Source organism: Geotrypetes seraphini, chromosome 18 (genome assembly GCF_902459505.1).
Source record: "Geotrypetes seraphini chromosome 18, aGeoSer1.1, whole genome shotgun sequence".
Taxonomy (NCBI): domain Eukaryota; kingdom Metazoa; phylum Chordata; class Amphibia; order Gymnophiona; family Dermophiidae; genus Geotrypetes; species Geotrypetes seraphini.
In genome coordinates, this window is record NC_047101.1 from 24,709,853 (window position 1) to 24,726,095 (window position 16,243).

The following is a 16,243-nucleotide window of genomic DNA, read 5'->3' on the forward strand; positions in this document are numbered from 1 at the left end:
CTGCTTTATAAAACCAAGAATGAGTAACTTCAAAGAAGCACTATAGGGGGTCAGTGGAAGCCCAAACAGAGAAGTCTGGGGGAAGGGACAAAAACATTCATGCACAGACCCTGATAATGAAAGCAAAGAACAGATTAGCTTTGCTCTGCACAAGAAAGAAAACCTTTAAAACGGAATTTTTCTTTTTCTTGTTTCTTTTTTTTTTTTATGATCCAGCACAGAACACAAAGAAAGCAGCCGGTAGAAGAAACGCACAAAATTAGTCAGGATCAAAAGGAAGACAAGAAATAGTGCTTGTGTACAAACTACAAGGGAAAGATCTTAGACTGATTCAAACAGCGCTTTCAATTCATTCCACATAACAGCATGTCCTACCTCAGTAGTAAACATTGGTGACACAGAAAGATAGGAGCTGAAGGAAAAATGTCATACACACACACAGCCGTACAAGTCTCATTTGTCTAGGAGTAAGTGCCTTTATGACTCATTACAAAACCCATATAACAATGCAAAAATATTCGCTTATCTTACCTTATAAGCGAGGTACAGTAATAAGAGACAATAAAATCTTATACTCTATAAAAGTTTTTTTTTTTTTTTTTTAACCTTACAAATGACAGAGTGGGCAGGGGGGTTCTATAAATAATTTCATTCTTTCCGAAAGAATGGCAGCTGCTTATATATATGAGGGGTGCTTACCAAAAGTACCCCGAGATTTTTCCCCAAAAAAACTCCATAATAGAACCCAAAGCTTGAACTTAAAATAAGGGGTTGGGTACAGGTCACCACTACCCAGTGAGTATTAAAGAACAGAAAAAATTCAGAAATACTCACAAAATACTGGTGATATCATCTGCCCATCGCGGACGTGCCCCCAACTGAAAAGGATTCAGGTCCCAATTCCTGCCCCATACTTTCTCTGTCTCTGTCATTTGCAAGTCAGGTACCTGGGGACACATCTTAAAGACCAGAAACCATCTTTCAAATATGTCCGTCTTTTATTATGAGTTTCACATCTTTTATACGAATCAGGTTTGCCAGCATGTGTCAGCATGTGACGTAAATGCAAACCATATATGGACACAGGTCACATGAAACTTTAAACACATCAGCATTTTTCCTAGCTAGAGATTGAAGTCCAAAAGGTAAGAAAAAGCCTTGACCAGCAGAGCTTCTTAACTAAAGCTGTCTGTAAATACGGCTTAACAAAACAATTGAATTCACTTCACATTATCTCTGTTTAAACATTTTCTGTCCTTGTATTCTCTTCAAGGAAGGGAAAGATAAACAGGGCCTACCTTTGCATCTTTAAACAACATATGCCTAAGGACACTTACTAAAGTTCTGATACGTGTCCCTTCAGTACCCTTGTTTCTAATGGCCAGAATTCTCAGCCTATCTGGGTAAGAAATCAGCAAAACTCAACCATAACAGTGTAAGTTAGCAGCTCATATGGCAAGAAACCAGGAAAACTATTGCTGCTCTTTTCAAAACATCATGTTACCTAGCCCAGGGCCACCAGAGTAGAAAATAATGTGCTAGAATTAGTATCTGAAGCCTAACCCTAAATGTAATAGGAAGACAATATTGTTCTATAAGTAAAGCGGTTACATGGCTAGATTTTTTAACTCTATATAATAACTAAAGAAGGATATAACCCTGCTGGAGAGGGTGCAGAGGCGAGCCACAAAACTAGTAAAAGGTATGGAAAATTTGAGCTACAAAGAACGCCTTGGAAAACTGGAACTGTTCACCCTCGAAAAGAGGAGACTGCGAGGAGATATGATTGAGACTTTTAAAATACTAAAAGGATTCGAGAAAATAGAGCAAGAAACATCGTTATTCACATTGTCAAATGTGACACCGACAAGAGGTCATGGACTGAAACTGAGGGGCAGCAGGCCCAGAACAAATGTCAGGAAGTTTTGTTTCGCACAGCGAGTGGTGGACGCTTGGAATGCTCTCCCGGAGGAGGTTGTGACAGAGACTTCCATTCTGGGATTCAAGGGCAAGTTGGATGCACACCTTCTTGCAAATCACATTGAGGGATACGGGTAATCAAGGTCTCCATCAGGGATCACCTAGCTTGGCCTCTGTGTGTGCGGGTCGCCGGACTAGATGGACCTAAGGTCTGATCCGGTGAAGGCGTTTCTTATGTTCTTATGTTCTTAACTTCACTGCTGTGTTCTGTACTAAGTGAATGGCTGCAGGGCTTTAAGTAAAGAGATATCCAAAGTGTAGCAGGGAAATTTTACTGCCTTCAATCAAAATATTACAATTATCCAACTGATTGATAATTAAAGGAAGCAGGAGCGTACAATGTTCATTTATATTTAGCACTGATTGAGTAGATTGCAGCAGTCTCATTAAACTGGAGACCTGTGAGTCAAAAGATAGCGGGTTGTCTAGGGCAGTGATTCCCAACCCTGTCCTGGAGGACCACCAGGCCAATCGGGATTTCAGGCTAGCCCTAATGAATATGCATGGAGCAGATTTGCCTGCCTGTCACTTCCATTCTATGCAAATCTCTCTCATGCATATTCATTAGGGCTAGCCTGAAAATCCGATTGGCCTGGTGGTCCTCCAGAATAGGGTTGGGAACCAGCGGTCTAGGGTGTCATCCAGGACTCGGAATGGTGATTGGCATACCCTAAATACAGGATAAAATGGGTGAATTAAATAAATAAATAATACAGGGAGTCTATGTCTTAAGAAAATAATAGCTTCAGTTGTAGCTGTGTTGAGTTTAAGTCAAGGGTGTCAAAGTCCCTCCTCGAGGGCCATAATCCAGTCAGGTTTTCAGGATTTCCCCAATGAATATACATGAGATCTATTTGCATGCACTGATTTCATGGTATGCTGAAAACCCGATTGGATTGCTGCCCTCGAGGAGGGATTTTGACACCCCTGGTTTAAGTTTTTCAGCAAATAGCCAATTGGCTATTGGATCCAAACCACCAGTAATTTCATGGATTCTAACAAGAACGGTAGCAGAACGAGACTTAGGGGTGATCGTCAGTGAGGACATGAAGGCTGCCAATCAAGTGGAGCAAGCTTCATCCAAGGCAAGACAAATCATAGGTTGCATACGCAGGGGTTTCGTCAGCCGTAAGCCGTAAGTCATTATGCCATTGTATAGATCCATGGTAAGGCCCCACCTGGAATACTGTGTGCAATTCTAGAGGCCGCATTATCGCAAGGATGTGCTGAGACTGGAGTCAGTTCAGAGAATGGCCACCCGGATGGTCTCGGGACTCAAGGATCTCCCGTACGAAGAACGGCTAGACAAATTACAGCTATACTCGCTCGAGGAGTGCAGAGAGAGGGAGGACATGATCGAGACGTTCAAGTATCTCACGGGCCGCATCGAGGCGGAGGAAGATATCTTCTTTTTCAAGGGTCCCATGACAACAAGAGGGCATCTGTGGAAAATCAGAGGCGGAAAACTACAAGGTGACACCAGGAAATTCTTTTTCACTGAAAGGGTGGTTGATCGCTGGAATAGTCTTCCAATGCAGGCCAGTAGCGTGCCTGATTTTAAGGCCAAATGGGATCGTCACATGGGATCTATTCACAGGGCAAAGGTAGGGGAGGGACATTAGGGTGGGAAGACTGGATGGGCCGTGGCCCTTATTTGCCGTCTATTTCTATGTTTCTATGTAAGGTTGACAGGGTCTAGCTATCAACAGAATAAATGAAGGGTATGGAATGAAGAAATTGGACTAGTGTAGTAAAACGGGGCTAAGAATGAGTTAAAGAGGATGAGGGACAAAATAAAACCTTATGAGACACTGCAGTGCAAGGAGTCTAGGGCAGTGTTTCCCAAATTGGTCCTGGAGTAGCCCTTTACCAGACACGTTTTCACGATATCCACAGTGAATATGCATAACATTGATTTGCATACACTGTCTCCATTATATGCAAATCTCTTTCAGGTATATTCATTGTAGATATCCTGAAAACCTGACTGGCAAGGGTGTATTCCAGATCTAACATGGGAAACATTGCCCTAGACCAGGGATGTCAAAGTCCCTCCTCGCAGGCCGCAATCCAGTTGGGTTTTCAGGATTTCCCCAATGACTGTGCATGAGATCTATTAGCATACAATGAAAGCAGTGCATGCAAACAGATCTCATAGAAACATAGAAGATGACGGCAGAAAAGGGCTACAGCCCTTCAAGTCTGCCCACTCTGCTTACCCACCCCCTGTCTATGCCCTAATGACCCAATTTCCTTATCTTGACCCTCGCAGGGATCCCACATGGGTATCCCATTTATTCTTAAAGTCTGGCACGCTGTCTGCCTCGATCACCTGCACTGGAAGCTTGTTCCAATGATCAGCCACTCTCTCTGTGAAGAAATACTTTCTGGTGTCGCCATGAAATTTTCCGCCCCTGAGTTTGAGCGGGTGCCCTTTTGTGGCCGAGGGTCCCTTGAAAAAGAAAATATCATCTTCCACTTTGACACGTCCCGTGAGGTACTTAAATGTTTCGATCATATTCATTGGGGAAATCCTGATTTGAGCCTCAGCTTGATGAATACTGTAGACTCTTGAAGATGAGACTGTCTGTGACCCCCAAATAACCAGAATTGTTGACTGTAAGCACATGATAGGATGAAGTGATTTTAAGAATAAAAATCAAGAGACCTAAATAGATGACTTGGTACTAGAGATGTGCATGGGGACAGGGACAATGGGGAAACCCATGGAAAACTACAAAATCCACATGGATGGCAACAAAAAAAGTCATTACTATTGTAGGTATGGGAGGGAATGGATCAAAAGTGAATGGGAATGAGAATAGGATGGGATGGGATGGAATGGAATGGAAATGAATAGGAATGGAAGAGAATGGGGACCTGATTATGTCTCTGTGCACACCCTGACTTGACATGATCAAAACATTCAAGATAGTGAAGGGAATAGACTTAGTAGAGAAAAAGAGATTGTTCACCCTCTTCAAGGTGGAGAGAACGAGAGGGCACTCTCTAAAGTTAATAGGGGATAGATTCCGTTCAAATGTAAGGAAGTTCTTCTTCACCCAGAGAGTGGTAGAAATCTGGAATGCCCTTCCAGAGGCTGTCGTAGGGGAAAGGACCCTTCAGGGATTCAAGAAAAGGTTAGACAAGTTCCTGCTGAACTAGAACGTATGCTAGACTCAATTAGGGCACTGGTCTTTGACCTAAGGGCCGCAGTGTGACCAGAATGCTGGGCACGATGGACCACTGGTCTGACCCAGCAGCGGCAATTCTTATGGTCTTGACACCAAAACTTCAACTTAAAAAAAAACCCTGAAAGAGGAGCTCACCTTGATGAAAATTGATACGTATGTTCAGCAATTTTGGAAACAAGGAGACCGCTGGTAAACTGGTGAAATTATTTGTCGATTTGTTTCAAGCATTTGGGCAGAGTATAATCTCTACCGAGCTGGTCTCATCTATGCGACTGATCATGCTGCTAACACGAAAGCAGTATTTCGAGATGAGTTCTAGATAGGTTGTGCTCTCTCATGGACTCCAGCCATCAAACACTGAAGTTGATTCTCAGCAATATCATTTACAAAATTGTTAATAAGAAGGGTGGAACGATGCCATAAATAGACTGCGAACACTGACAGCAGATCAAGCTATAGCTGAGGTGCAGCCAATGGCCAAACCACCAACGAAACGTTCAAAATGAGACGACTTGGAGGCAGATTTTTTTTTCCCCCTGAGACTTATTCAAGAGCCAGGAAATAGCGTCTGTGATCAAAGTAGATACATACATAATGAGCTCGGGCAAGGAATTCTGCTTGTCTCTTACTACCTACTGGCAACAAAGGTCCCGTGTGTGGCCAAAACATCAGAACGTTTTCGGTTTCAGAATGAACGTACAATGGAACTGAACCCTGGCTCTGTAGATGGCTTATTTTACCTAGTTCAAAATGATTGCTTTCTCATAGTCCATGTTAATAAATTATGCTTTTCTTTCATACGAGTATTTAACAAAGTTCTGCCTATGGTGTTAAAGGTTAACAAGTGATAGGATGATTTTGTTGTTGTTGTTTTGCTTGGGTTTATAAGATTTTGTAAATGTGGGATGGGGATGGGAAAGAAAACTAGGGAGACGGTACCAATATGATGGGGATGGGGGCTAGATTATGCTAGAGTCTGAGGCTTTTTCCTCCTTCTTAAAACAAACAGCTGATTGTGCGTTGTATGTGTTGTAGCAATCCTTGCAACAGGGAGGTTTGCAATCTCAACAGGGGTTTGTTTTGGAGAGTGACTAGATTATGGTCCCCATGCATACTTCTAGTCCAGTGGTCTCAAAATCAAACCCTTTGCAGGGCCACATTTTGGATTTGTAGGTCCTTGGAGGGCCTCAGAAAAAAAAAAGTTAATGTCTTATTAAAGAAATGACAATTTTGCATGAGGTAAAACTCTTTATAGTTTATAAATCTTTCCTTTTGGCTAAATCTTAATAATAATAAGAGATGTATGATCAAGAAACTGCTTTATTTTACTTTTGTGATTATGATAAACATACCGAGGGCCTCAAAATAGTACCTGGCGGGCCGCAAGTTTGAGACCACTGCTTTAACTGGTACCTTTAGAAAGCGAATAAAGAAGCACACTAAGGACTGCAGCATGTGCCACCTTAATGAACAGGCTTAAATGTAAGGAACCAGTGACATCATTCTAAGGGGGAGGGGGTGGTAGGAGCAGATCAGGGAAAATGTAAGTCAAATCAGAATAAATAGACCAAGTATTTGCATACACTTCTCCCTCCGAATCCGCGAGGGTTAGGAGCAGAGCCGGCCCGCGAATACGGAAAATCGCAGATAATTTTTAGGGCTGACTCTGACCCATCCCCGTCTCCCTCCTGCGTCCTGGACCACCCCAGATCTTACCAGGTGGTATAGGGGTGACGCAGGACAAGAGCGATCTTCCTACGCTCCTGCCCCGTGCAGAACCGTCATCAAAAATGGCTGTCGTGAGTTTCCGTTGTAGTCGTGTGAGACCACGGGAACTCACGGCAGCCATTTTTGATGAGGGCTCTGCATGGGGCAGGAGCGTAGGAAGATCACTCCTGCCCCGTGTCACCGCTAGGCCACCAGGAAAGGTCTAGGGAGGTCCAGGACACAGTGATTCAATGTTTTAAAACTAGGGGCAAAAAATTGCGAATAACCAAATTTGCGGGTACTGAACCCACGGATTCGGAGGGAGAAGTGTACAATATGCGATATGGAATGGACTACCTCCTCAAATTAGACTGTATTTGTCTCTTCAGATCTTTCGCAAAAACCTTAAAAACCGCTATGTTTCATCGCTTTTTAGGCAATAGCTCCAATGAATGTTGATGGATCTTTCTTTCTGATCTAATTATGTAAACATAAGAACATAAGAATTTGCCTCCGCTGGTTCAGACCAAGGGTCCATCGAGCCCAGCGGTCCGCTCCCACGGTGGCCCATCAGGTCCATGACCTGTATGTGATCTTTTGTCTAACCCTTTGATTCCTACTCCCTTATATCCTGAAAACCCCCTTTTTCCCTTTTATATATGAACATAAGAACATAAGAAGTTGCCTCCACTGGGTCAGACCAGAGGTCCATCGCGTCCAGCGGTCCGCTCCCGCGGCGGCCCATCAGGTCCATGACCTGTGAAGTGGTTTCTGACTAATCCTATAACCTACCTCTACTTCTATCTGTACTCCTCAATCCCCATTGTCTTCCATTCCTATTCATTTCCATTCCATTCCATTCCATCCCATCCTATTCTCATTCCCATTCACTTTTGATCCATTCCCTCCCATACCTACAATAGTAATGACTTTTTTTGTCGCCATCCATGTGGATTTTTGCAGTTTTCCATGGGTTTCCCCATTGTCCCTGTCCCCATGCACATCCTATTTTTAGGAGATGATTCAGTAAAATAAGACTAAGAATTAGATTAGATAAGATTATTTTATGTAAATTATATAGGGGTCCTTTTACCAAGGCGCGCTACCTGTTTTAGCGCACGCTAAATGCTAACGCGCATAGACTATAATGGACGCATTAGCGTTTAGCATGTGTTAATATTTAGCGCACGCTAAAATGGCTAATGCGCCTTAATAAAAGGCACCTTAGTTTGTGGTTGGGTCAGAGCTGGGACCACCATGCAGCTAGGAAGCCGACTGGCACAGTAATCACTCGGTTCTTTCATTTTTCTCACTTCCGGCTCACCACACAATTGTTTCACACATATTCACCTTTATAGGACCCCCAGGGACCCCTGAAGAAGACTTTTTGTCGAAACGCGGACTGTGTTGGGTCCTGTGTCCCTAGCGGACTAGGTCCTTTAAGGCTCTTATATGGATGATTTACTTTTATGTGGATGATTTCAATGTACCTTTGGAACTTTGACACTTTCAAATAAAGTCCATTTAGGAACATCGTCACTCCACAGAGTTTTTTTTTTGGTTTTCCCAGGCCAGAATGTAACATCTGAACTAAAATGTTTGAGCTAACTTTGAGGTGATAGGTTAAGAGGTGATAGGCTCTGGAGTAATCTGAGGAAATACTTTTTTACAGAAAGGGTGGTAGATGCATGGAACAGTCTCCTGGAAGAGGTGATAGAGACAGAGACTATGTCTGAATTCAAAAGGGCCTGGAATAGGCATGTGGGATCTCTCGGAGAGAGAGATAATGATTACTGTGGATGGGCAGACTGGATGGGCCAGTTTGCCTTTCTCTGCCCTCAGGGCAGGATTAACCAATAGGCCAAGTAGGCATGTGCCTAGGGCCCGAAATGGTCAGGGGGGCCAGATGAAGGAAGGCATCAACATTGTTTTTTCCAAACGGCGATGGGCCCCTCCAGCATTGATCGGCTGGTGATAGCGATGGGCACATGCGCAGAATAAATGCAAAGAGAAAAACCCCAACAACAAATTGAGTAGCCGAAGTCAAATAACCCTCCACCCAACAGTGAGAGAGATGCCCATTCTCTACTACCGCCAAGCAACACCCCCCCTAACACCTCTAGTAGTGGGAGAAATGCCCACTTTCTCCTGCCGCCAAGCAACACACCCCCTAACATCCCCCCTGGCAGTGGGAGAGATGCTCACTCTTTCCTGACGCCAAGCAACACACACTCAACACCCCCTCAGCAGCAGGAGACATGCCTACTCTCCTGCTGCCATGCAAACCTCCCCCCCCCATGCCTCCGATGACCCCCACATCTCCTCCTTACCTTACTTAGATAGCTGGTCAGAGGGATGCCTACTCCTTCCGGCCAGTAGGCCCGCCTCTTCAAAATGCAGGCCTTCTCCTCCCCAGTGCATCCTGGGATGCACCATGGAGGGACCTGGGGCTCTGATTGGCCCAGATTGTTTAAGGCCCCTCCCAAAGGAGATGCACCGAGGAGTAGCCTAAGGCTCTGATTGGCCCAGACACCTAAGGCCCAACCCATAGATGTGTGACTGAAACACGAACAGCACCGTGTTAGGAAGTGCTGCCCGATAATGTCGTCATTTACAGAATCTGGCCCTTTTTTATTTTTAGTTGAGTAAATTTTCAATTTGTTTTTCATTATATTTTTTACTTTTACTTACGTACTTTGACCTAGTACTTTAAACAACACACAGGATACAAGATTGAAAAAGCTGCTGCTATTTACAATTATCTTTTTCTTTCATAACCAGGGGACAGAGACCTCTGGAGTGGTTGTGGCCCAGAAACCAGGAGACCCCCATCCCGAACGAGAAAGGGAAGGACGCAGTGGCGTTTCTGAATATCAGCAGCGAGCGGAAGGTCCAAGAGGAGGACTGTGAAGGAGCCACCACTCAGCCATACTGCAAGGTGTTCACTCTCACAGGGGCACAAGCCAATGACACGGGCTACTACCGGTGCCACTACAAGTATATCAGTGCCAAGGTCGACGGTACCACCTCTGTTAGTACATATGTGTTTGTGAAAGGTAAGGGAATGAAGGCGTCCTCCACACTGGTCCGCACTACAGAACCAAACCTACAAACGTATGGCAATGCCGCACTTTAAGCTCAGACCACCAGGTCATAGTTCAAGCCACAGTATGACCTTGAGGAACAAGGGGTACTTTGGCATAGATTCAGGAAAGAGCAACAAAATTTTTAAGCACCACGAAGATGCACACTAAGAAGGAAATTTATCAAATGAAGCTAAGCGCGCTAATTGTGTTATTGCATGTTAACAATTAGCACGTGCTAAACACCAAAGATGCCCATAGAGATAATGCAATTAGCACACACTAACACGATTAGCGTCCTTTGATGACTTCCCCCCACCCCCAAGCGTGAATTCTTTAACAGCAGTTCTGTCCAAATTTGTTTGTGCAATTTATAGAATAAGGTCAACTGTACATGCAATTTATTGGCTGTTAATTGCATGTGCAACTTCTAGCATAGCAATTACTACTACTATTAATTATTTCTATAGCGCTACCAGACACACGCAGTGCTGCACAGAGTCAAAAAGAGTAAGAAAAGAGTCCCTGCTCGAAAGAGCTTGCAATCTAAACAGCCAAGACAGACAAACAGGATGTCATGGATACAGTTAAGGGGAAGGGTTAATCTGCTGGCTGGGTTGGAGGGCAGAGGGGAGTACAGGACAATCAAGCCATTGTGACATCACTGAGGAGGTTGGCTCTTATTGGTGGAATGAGGCATTATGACATCACAGTCTCAACTCTGCTTCCCAAAGACTGAAACTCTTCACACTACTAGTATTAATGATTCCTATAGCACTACCAGACGTACGCAGCGCTGTAGAGAGTCACAAAAAAGAAGGCAGTCCCTGCTTGAAAGAGCTTACAATCTAAACAGGCAAGACAGACAAACAGGATGTCATGGATACAGTTAAGGAGAAGGGTTAATCTGCTGGCTGGGTTGGAGGGCAGAGGGAAGTACAGGAGAATCAAGCCATTGTGACATCACTGAGGAGGTTGGCTCTTATTGGTGGAATGAGGCATTATGACATCACAAGCTCAGCTCTGCTTCCCAAAGACAAACAGGATGTCATGAATACAGTTAAGGGGAAGGGTTAATCAGCTGGCTGGGTTGGAGGGCAGAGGAGTAGGATTAAGGATTGAAGGCTATAAGAAAAGGTGGGCTGCACAACTGCTAATAACAACAATTTAAGCCAACTAGCTCTTAACTCTAACTAACGGCCAATTATTAGATTAAATTGCATGTGCAATTAACCTTATTCTATACATTGTGCGTGCACATTTGCTCTCTACGCGTAAATTTAGATGGAGATGTTTACAGAATTAGGAGACTTGTGACCATGTGGTTTCTCATACACAATGGTGTGAGTGTAGCTGTTCCAAAACAAAAGACGCTGTGGAGAGTTGATGTTCTTGATATAGACTTTATTGCTGTTTCAACTTGATAATCCACAAAGAAGCATGGGGGACCCAACACGGTCCGTGTTTCGACAAAATTGTCTTCCTCAGAGGTCCCAGGGAGGTCTGTTCAAAAAAACTTGTGGATTATCTAAACAATCCTATAGGGCAGTGGTCTCAAATCTGCGGCCCGCCAGATACTATTTTGAGGCCCTCGGTATGTTTGTCATAATCACAAAAGTAAAATAAAACTGTTTCTTGATCTCTTTAGCTATAAATTACAATATTATTATTAAGACTTAGCCAAAAGGAAAGATTTATAAACTATACAGAGTTTTACCTCATGGAAAATTGTCATTTCTTTAATAAGACATTAACTATTTTTTCTGAGGCCCTCCAAGTACCTACAAATCCAAAATGTGGCCCTGCAAAGGGTTTGAGTTGGAGACCACTAACCTATAGGAAGAGGAGATGCAAATGTTAAAAGCCTTAACCAATAGGGAGAGGAGGAGATAGTGGATGCTCTGGATGAGCCATTTGGCCTTAATCTGCCATCATGTTACAATGTTTCTATAATCATAAAGTTCTATGACATCACAATGCAGGTGTAAAGAGCCTTAGCCAATAGGGAGAGGAGGAGATAGTGGATGCTCTGGATGGGCCATTTGGCCTTTATCTGCCATCATGTTACTATGTTTCTATAATCATAAAGTTCTATGACATCACCATGCAGGTGTAAAGAGCCTTAGCCTATAGCAGTGGTCTCAAACTCGCAGCCCGCCAGGTACTATTTTGAGGCCCTCAGTATGTTTATCATAGTCACAAAAGTAAAATAAAAGTTTCTTGATCATATGTCTCTTTAGCTATAAATGATAATATTATTATTAAGACTTAGCCAAAAGGAAAGATTTATAAACTATAAAGAGTCTTTCTTTAACCTTTTCCTATCGTGTGTCCCAGATGACGGGACATTCCAAAAATGTCGTTGTTATCGTATGTCCCATGGCATGGGACATACAGTACACGACAGGAACACAAAATATTTGAATTTACAGACTTATGACTTATTTACATTATGTTTACAATAGCCGTAAATGATAACGGTGAATAATACAAAACTTTGCTAAAATAATTACGATTGGAACCAGCGTAACGTACAATTTATTACGATAGGAAAAGGTTAAGAAGACATTAACTATTTTTTTCTGAGGCCCTCCAAGGAGTTACAAATCCAAAATGTGGCCCTGCAAAGGGTTTGAGTTGGAGACCACTGCTAAAGGTAACAAACTTTTCTCTATCAGTCAACACATTTATCCACTCAGCCTGGAGAACAGAAAGTACAGCTCAAGAAACAACTCTGCTTTTGAGTGTAGCTGTTCCCATACAGATAAGAAATTCTTCTAGCTCTTCAGCTAACACCTCTGCTGCCTTGCTACACCACAGCAAGTTGGTTTGTGCTCTGGGCCTGATTCTATATATCTAGGGTTACCAGATTTTCCTGAATGAAAATCTGGACCCATGGCCCTGCTCCCAGGCCCGCCCTGCCCTGCCCCCTTAACCTGCTCATGCATCGGGACGGCATCCGCGCATGATGTGATGCGATGACGTCATGCATCTGCGCATTCACGGATGTCGTCCCAACGTTGGAAGCTTTTCAAAACCCGGACAAGGTGCTGGGTTTGGAAAAGCCATCCGGACCCTTGGACATGTCCTCAAAAGGAGGACATGTCCGCCAGAGGTCTGGTAACCCTATATATATATCTCGCCTAAACACCACACCAACTAGAACAGCGCTTAGAGCGATTCTACAAAGTGCATGTACCTTTTATAGAACTGAACTTAGCGCTGGTGTGTGACACGTAACTTAGGCGTACCATTTAAGCCAGCTAAAACTAGGCCTAAATATCGGTACTTAAGTTATGGGCACTTTGGGCCTGTTCTATAGCAATGCACCTAACTTTTAGGGATGCCCCCAATCCACCCCTGGCCGTAGCCCTTTTTCAGATTCACACGCTGCAACTGGCACATACTTTTTACAGAATCGCGCGTTCCGAGTTGTGCGTGTAACTTTTTATTAACGTCAATTATGAGGTGTTAATTGCCAAGTATTGGTACTGATTAGGCCAAATTAATCAATTAAGTTGAGCACATACATCTGCTATGCGCACCGAAGTTCTCACATAACTTTAAGTGCCCTATATAGAACTTGAGGGTCTGCGTACAAATAGCACATACAAGGTGATGATTAAGAATATATAAAAATATAAGGATAAGAACATAAGAACATAAGCAGTGCCTCCGCCGGGTCAGACCACAGGTCCATCCCGCCCAGCAGTCCGCTCCCGCGGCGGCCCCAAACAGGTCACGACCTGTCTGTATCACCAGAAGGGCTCCCTTGCCACCTTGGTTTCTCATTTAAGTCCTGTCTTCCTATCGAAGTCCTAACCCTCCGGTCTTGCACATGCACGACCTGGTTTGGTTTCTATACTCATTACCTGGTTAGCTTTCTATACTTGTGTTACATCTCAGCTCCTCCCTCAGTATCCCATGATCCCTTTATCCTTCAGGAATCCGTCCAATCCCTGTTTGAATCCCTGTACCGTACTCTGCCTGATCACTTCCTCCGGCAGCGCATTCCAAGTGTCCACGACCCTTTGGGTGAAAAAAAACTTCCTTGCGTTTGTTTTGAACCTATCTCCCTTCAGTTTCTCCGAATGCCCCCTCGTATTTGCTGTCCCCTTCAGTCTGAAGAATCTGTCCCTATCCACCCTCTCATGAGTTTAATAACATTACATAATCTTAATGGGCCTGATTCTTGAAATGCGCATCCTGCCGCCTTCTGGCAGCCAATCAGGATGCAGATTAAAAAAAAAAAAAAAAGTGGCCAAGGTAGGATGCCTACATTATAGGCCTCTGTAGCGCATCTACAGAGATGCGTACCCATGCTTAAGCACACCCAAGGTGGGGTGTGGGTGTGGTTTTGTCCAGAAGTGGCCTTGGGAGAGCTTAAGACAGACACCTTAAAACGAAGGCCTGTAAAATGCTGGGCTACATTTAGAGTGTCTGTCTGGCAGTGCAGACATGATTCTGAATAGGACGCCGATGCGATCGGTGGCTGCTTCTTAGGCACCCACCGGTCGGATTTTCAAAACCTGGCACTTTGGCCGGGTTTTTGAAAAGCTTCCGTCAAAATTGCGTCGAGAAGGGGCGTCCACGCATACGCAGGCACAATGTGGTGACATCAGGTTCACGCGCGCGTGTGACGTCTTTGCATTGTGTCTGCGCATGCATGGATACCATCTAGGGGTGGGGCTGGGGGGTGGAATGGTCTCGGGGGCTCAGGGGGCTCTCATACGAAGAAAGTCTGAACACATTACAGCTCTACACTCTCGAAGAACGTAGGGAGAGGGGAGACATGATTGAGACATTTAGGTACATCACGGGACGTGTCGAGGTGGAAGATGATGTTTTCTTTCTCAAAGGACCCTCAGCCACAAGAGGGCATCTGCTCAAACTCAGGGGAGGGAAATTTCATGGTGATGCCAGGAAGTACTTCTTCACGGAAAGAGTGATAGATCATTGGAACAAGTTCCAGTGCAGGTGATCGAGGCCAGCAGCATCCCAGACTTCAAGAATAAATAGGATACCTACATGGGTCCCTACGAGGGTGAAGATAAGGAATAGGGTCACTAGGGTATAGACTTAAGGGGATGGGTCAGTAGAGTGGGCAGACTTGATTGGCTGTAGCCCTTTTCTGCCGTCATCTTTCTATGTTTCTAATGGGGCAGAACTGGGCGGACCTGGGGGCATGGCCATGGGTCTGGGTTTTCCTTCAGGAAAATCTGGTAACCCTAATTTACCTAGAAGTCGGAACCTCCACAAATTGGTATTCTTTTCCAGGCTTTCTCCTGATTCTTTTAAACACATCTGGCAAAGACATGAAGCTGCAGGGATTTAAATACACATGTGGTACTATAACAGTCCTGGTGCAATCGGCATCTGTCTTTTTACATATTGTTGGGAGCAAGCTGGTTTTAACTCTGGCAGTTTGTCTCATGGGTTGCTGGAAGGATGTGCTTTTTCCGGTTATGAAACCAGCTGGTTCATGCTCTCAGATTTACAATTACAACGCTCTTTGGAAGCCAGCGTCTTCACTGGCTCATTGGCATAAACACATTTCTGATATTGCTGTTATTGTAAAGTTGATTCGTGCGCCATGAGATGATGTGGAAGCATATGAGAAGATTTGGGATTAATTTTGACTCGATTGTAATTCCAGATAAATTGTTTGCATTCATAGGGGCTAAACTTCATACAAATTTACAAGATATTATGTTCTTGGTTCCTTAGTTTTCTGTATCGATTTGTCTGTTTACAAAAATGAAGTTAACAAAAAAAAAACAAAAAACAGATCACGGGCAATGGTATAAAAGTTTACTAGATACTATGGGATCCTTTTACAAAGGTGCGCTAAGCATTTTAGTGCGTGTTTAGTGCACGTTGAATCAATGCGTGCGCTAACCTCTAACGTGTCCATAGGATAGCATGCACGCATTAGCGTGTAGCGTGTGTTTAGCGTGCGAAAATATTTATCGCGCGCTAGAAATCATAGCGCACCTTTGTAAAAGAGCAGGTATATATTTATTTTCTTTAATTTCTATTTTTCCATTCCATTAGTAAAAGGACCCCTATGTTTCTACTCTGGTATGCGCCTACTGGTCTAGGTGCCTACCATCCCATTTAATTTTAATTTAAGCCAATTATGAGGTACTAATTGTTTATTATCGGTGCCAATTAAGCTTTTTAAATAATTGTTAGGTGCCTGGATCGGCTCAACTAGGCGCTTACTTATAGGCTTCTTCTATAAGTGCCTCCCGTTTTCACTCTGCATTAGTCTGCTGG

At 43.8% G+C, this 16,243-nt stretch overlaps 1 protein-coding gene across 3 annotated transcripts in view; it reads left to right on the plus strand.

Moving 5' to 3' along the window:
* The window catches only part of FLT4 (fms related receptor tyrosine kinase 4), a 266,815-nt gene that overhangs the window by 110,623 nt on the left and 139,949 nt on the right, over positions 1-16,243 (plus strand). For 2 of the 3 annotated variants that reach the window (XM_033927003.1, XM_033927002.1), the window contains exon 3: positions 9,663-9,937. The exons of the other annotated variant lie outside the window; for it this stretch is intronic. In XM_033927003.1, coding sequence (XP_033782894.1) covers positions 9,663-9,937 — 275 coding nt within the window. The remainder of the gene's footprint in view (positions 1-9,662; positions 9,938-16,243) is intronic. 3 annotated transcript variants of the gene reach the window in all.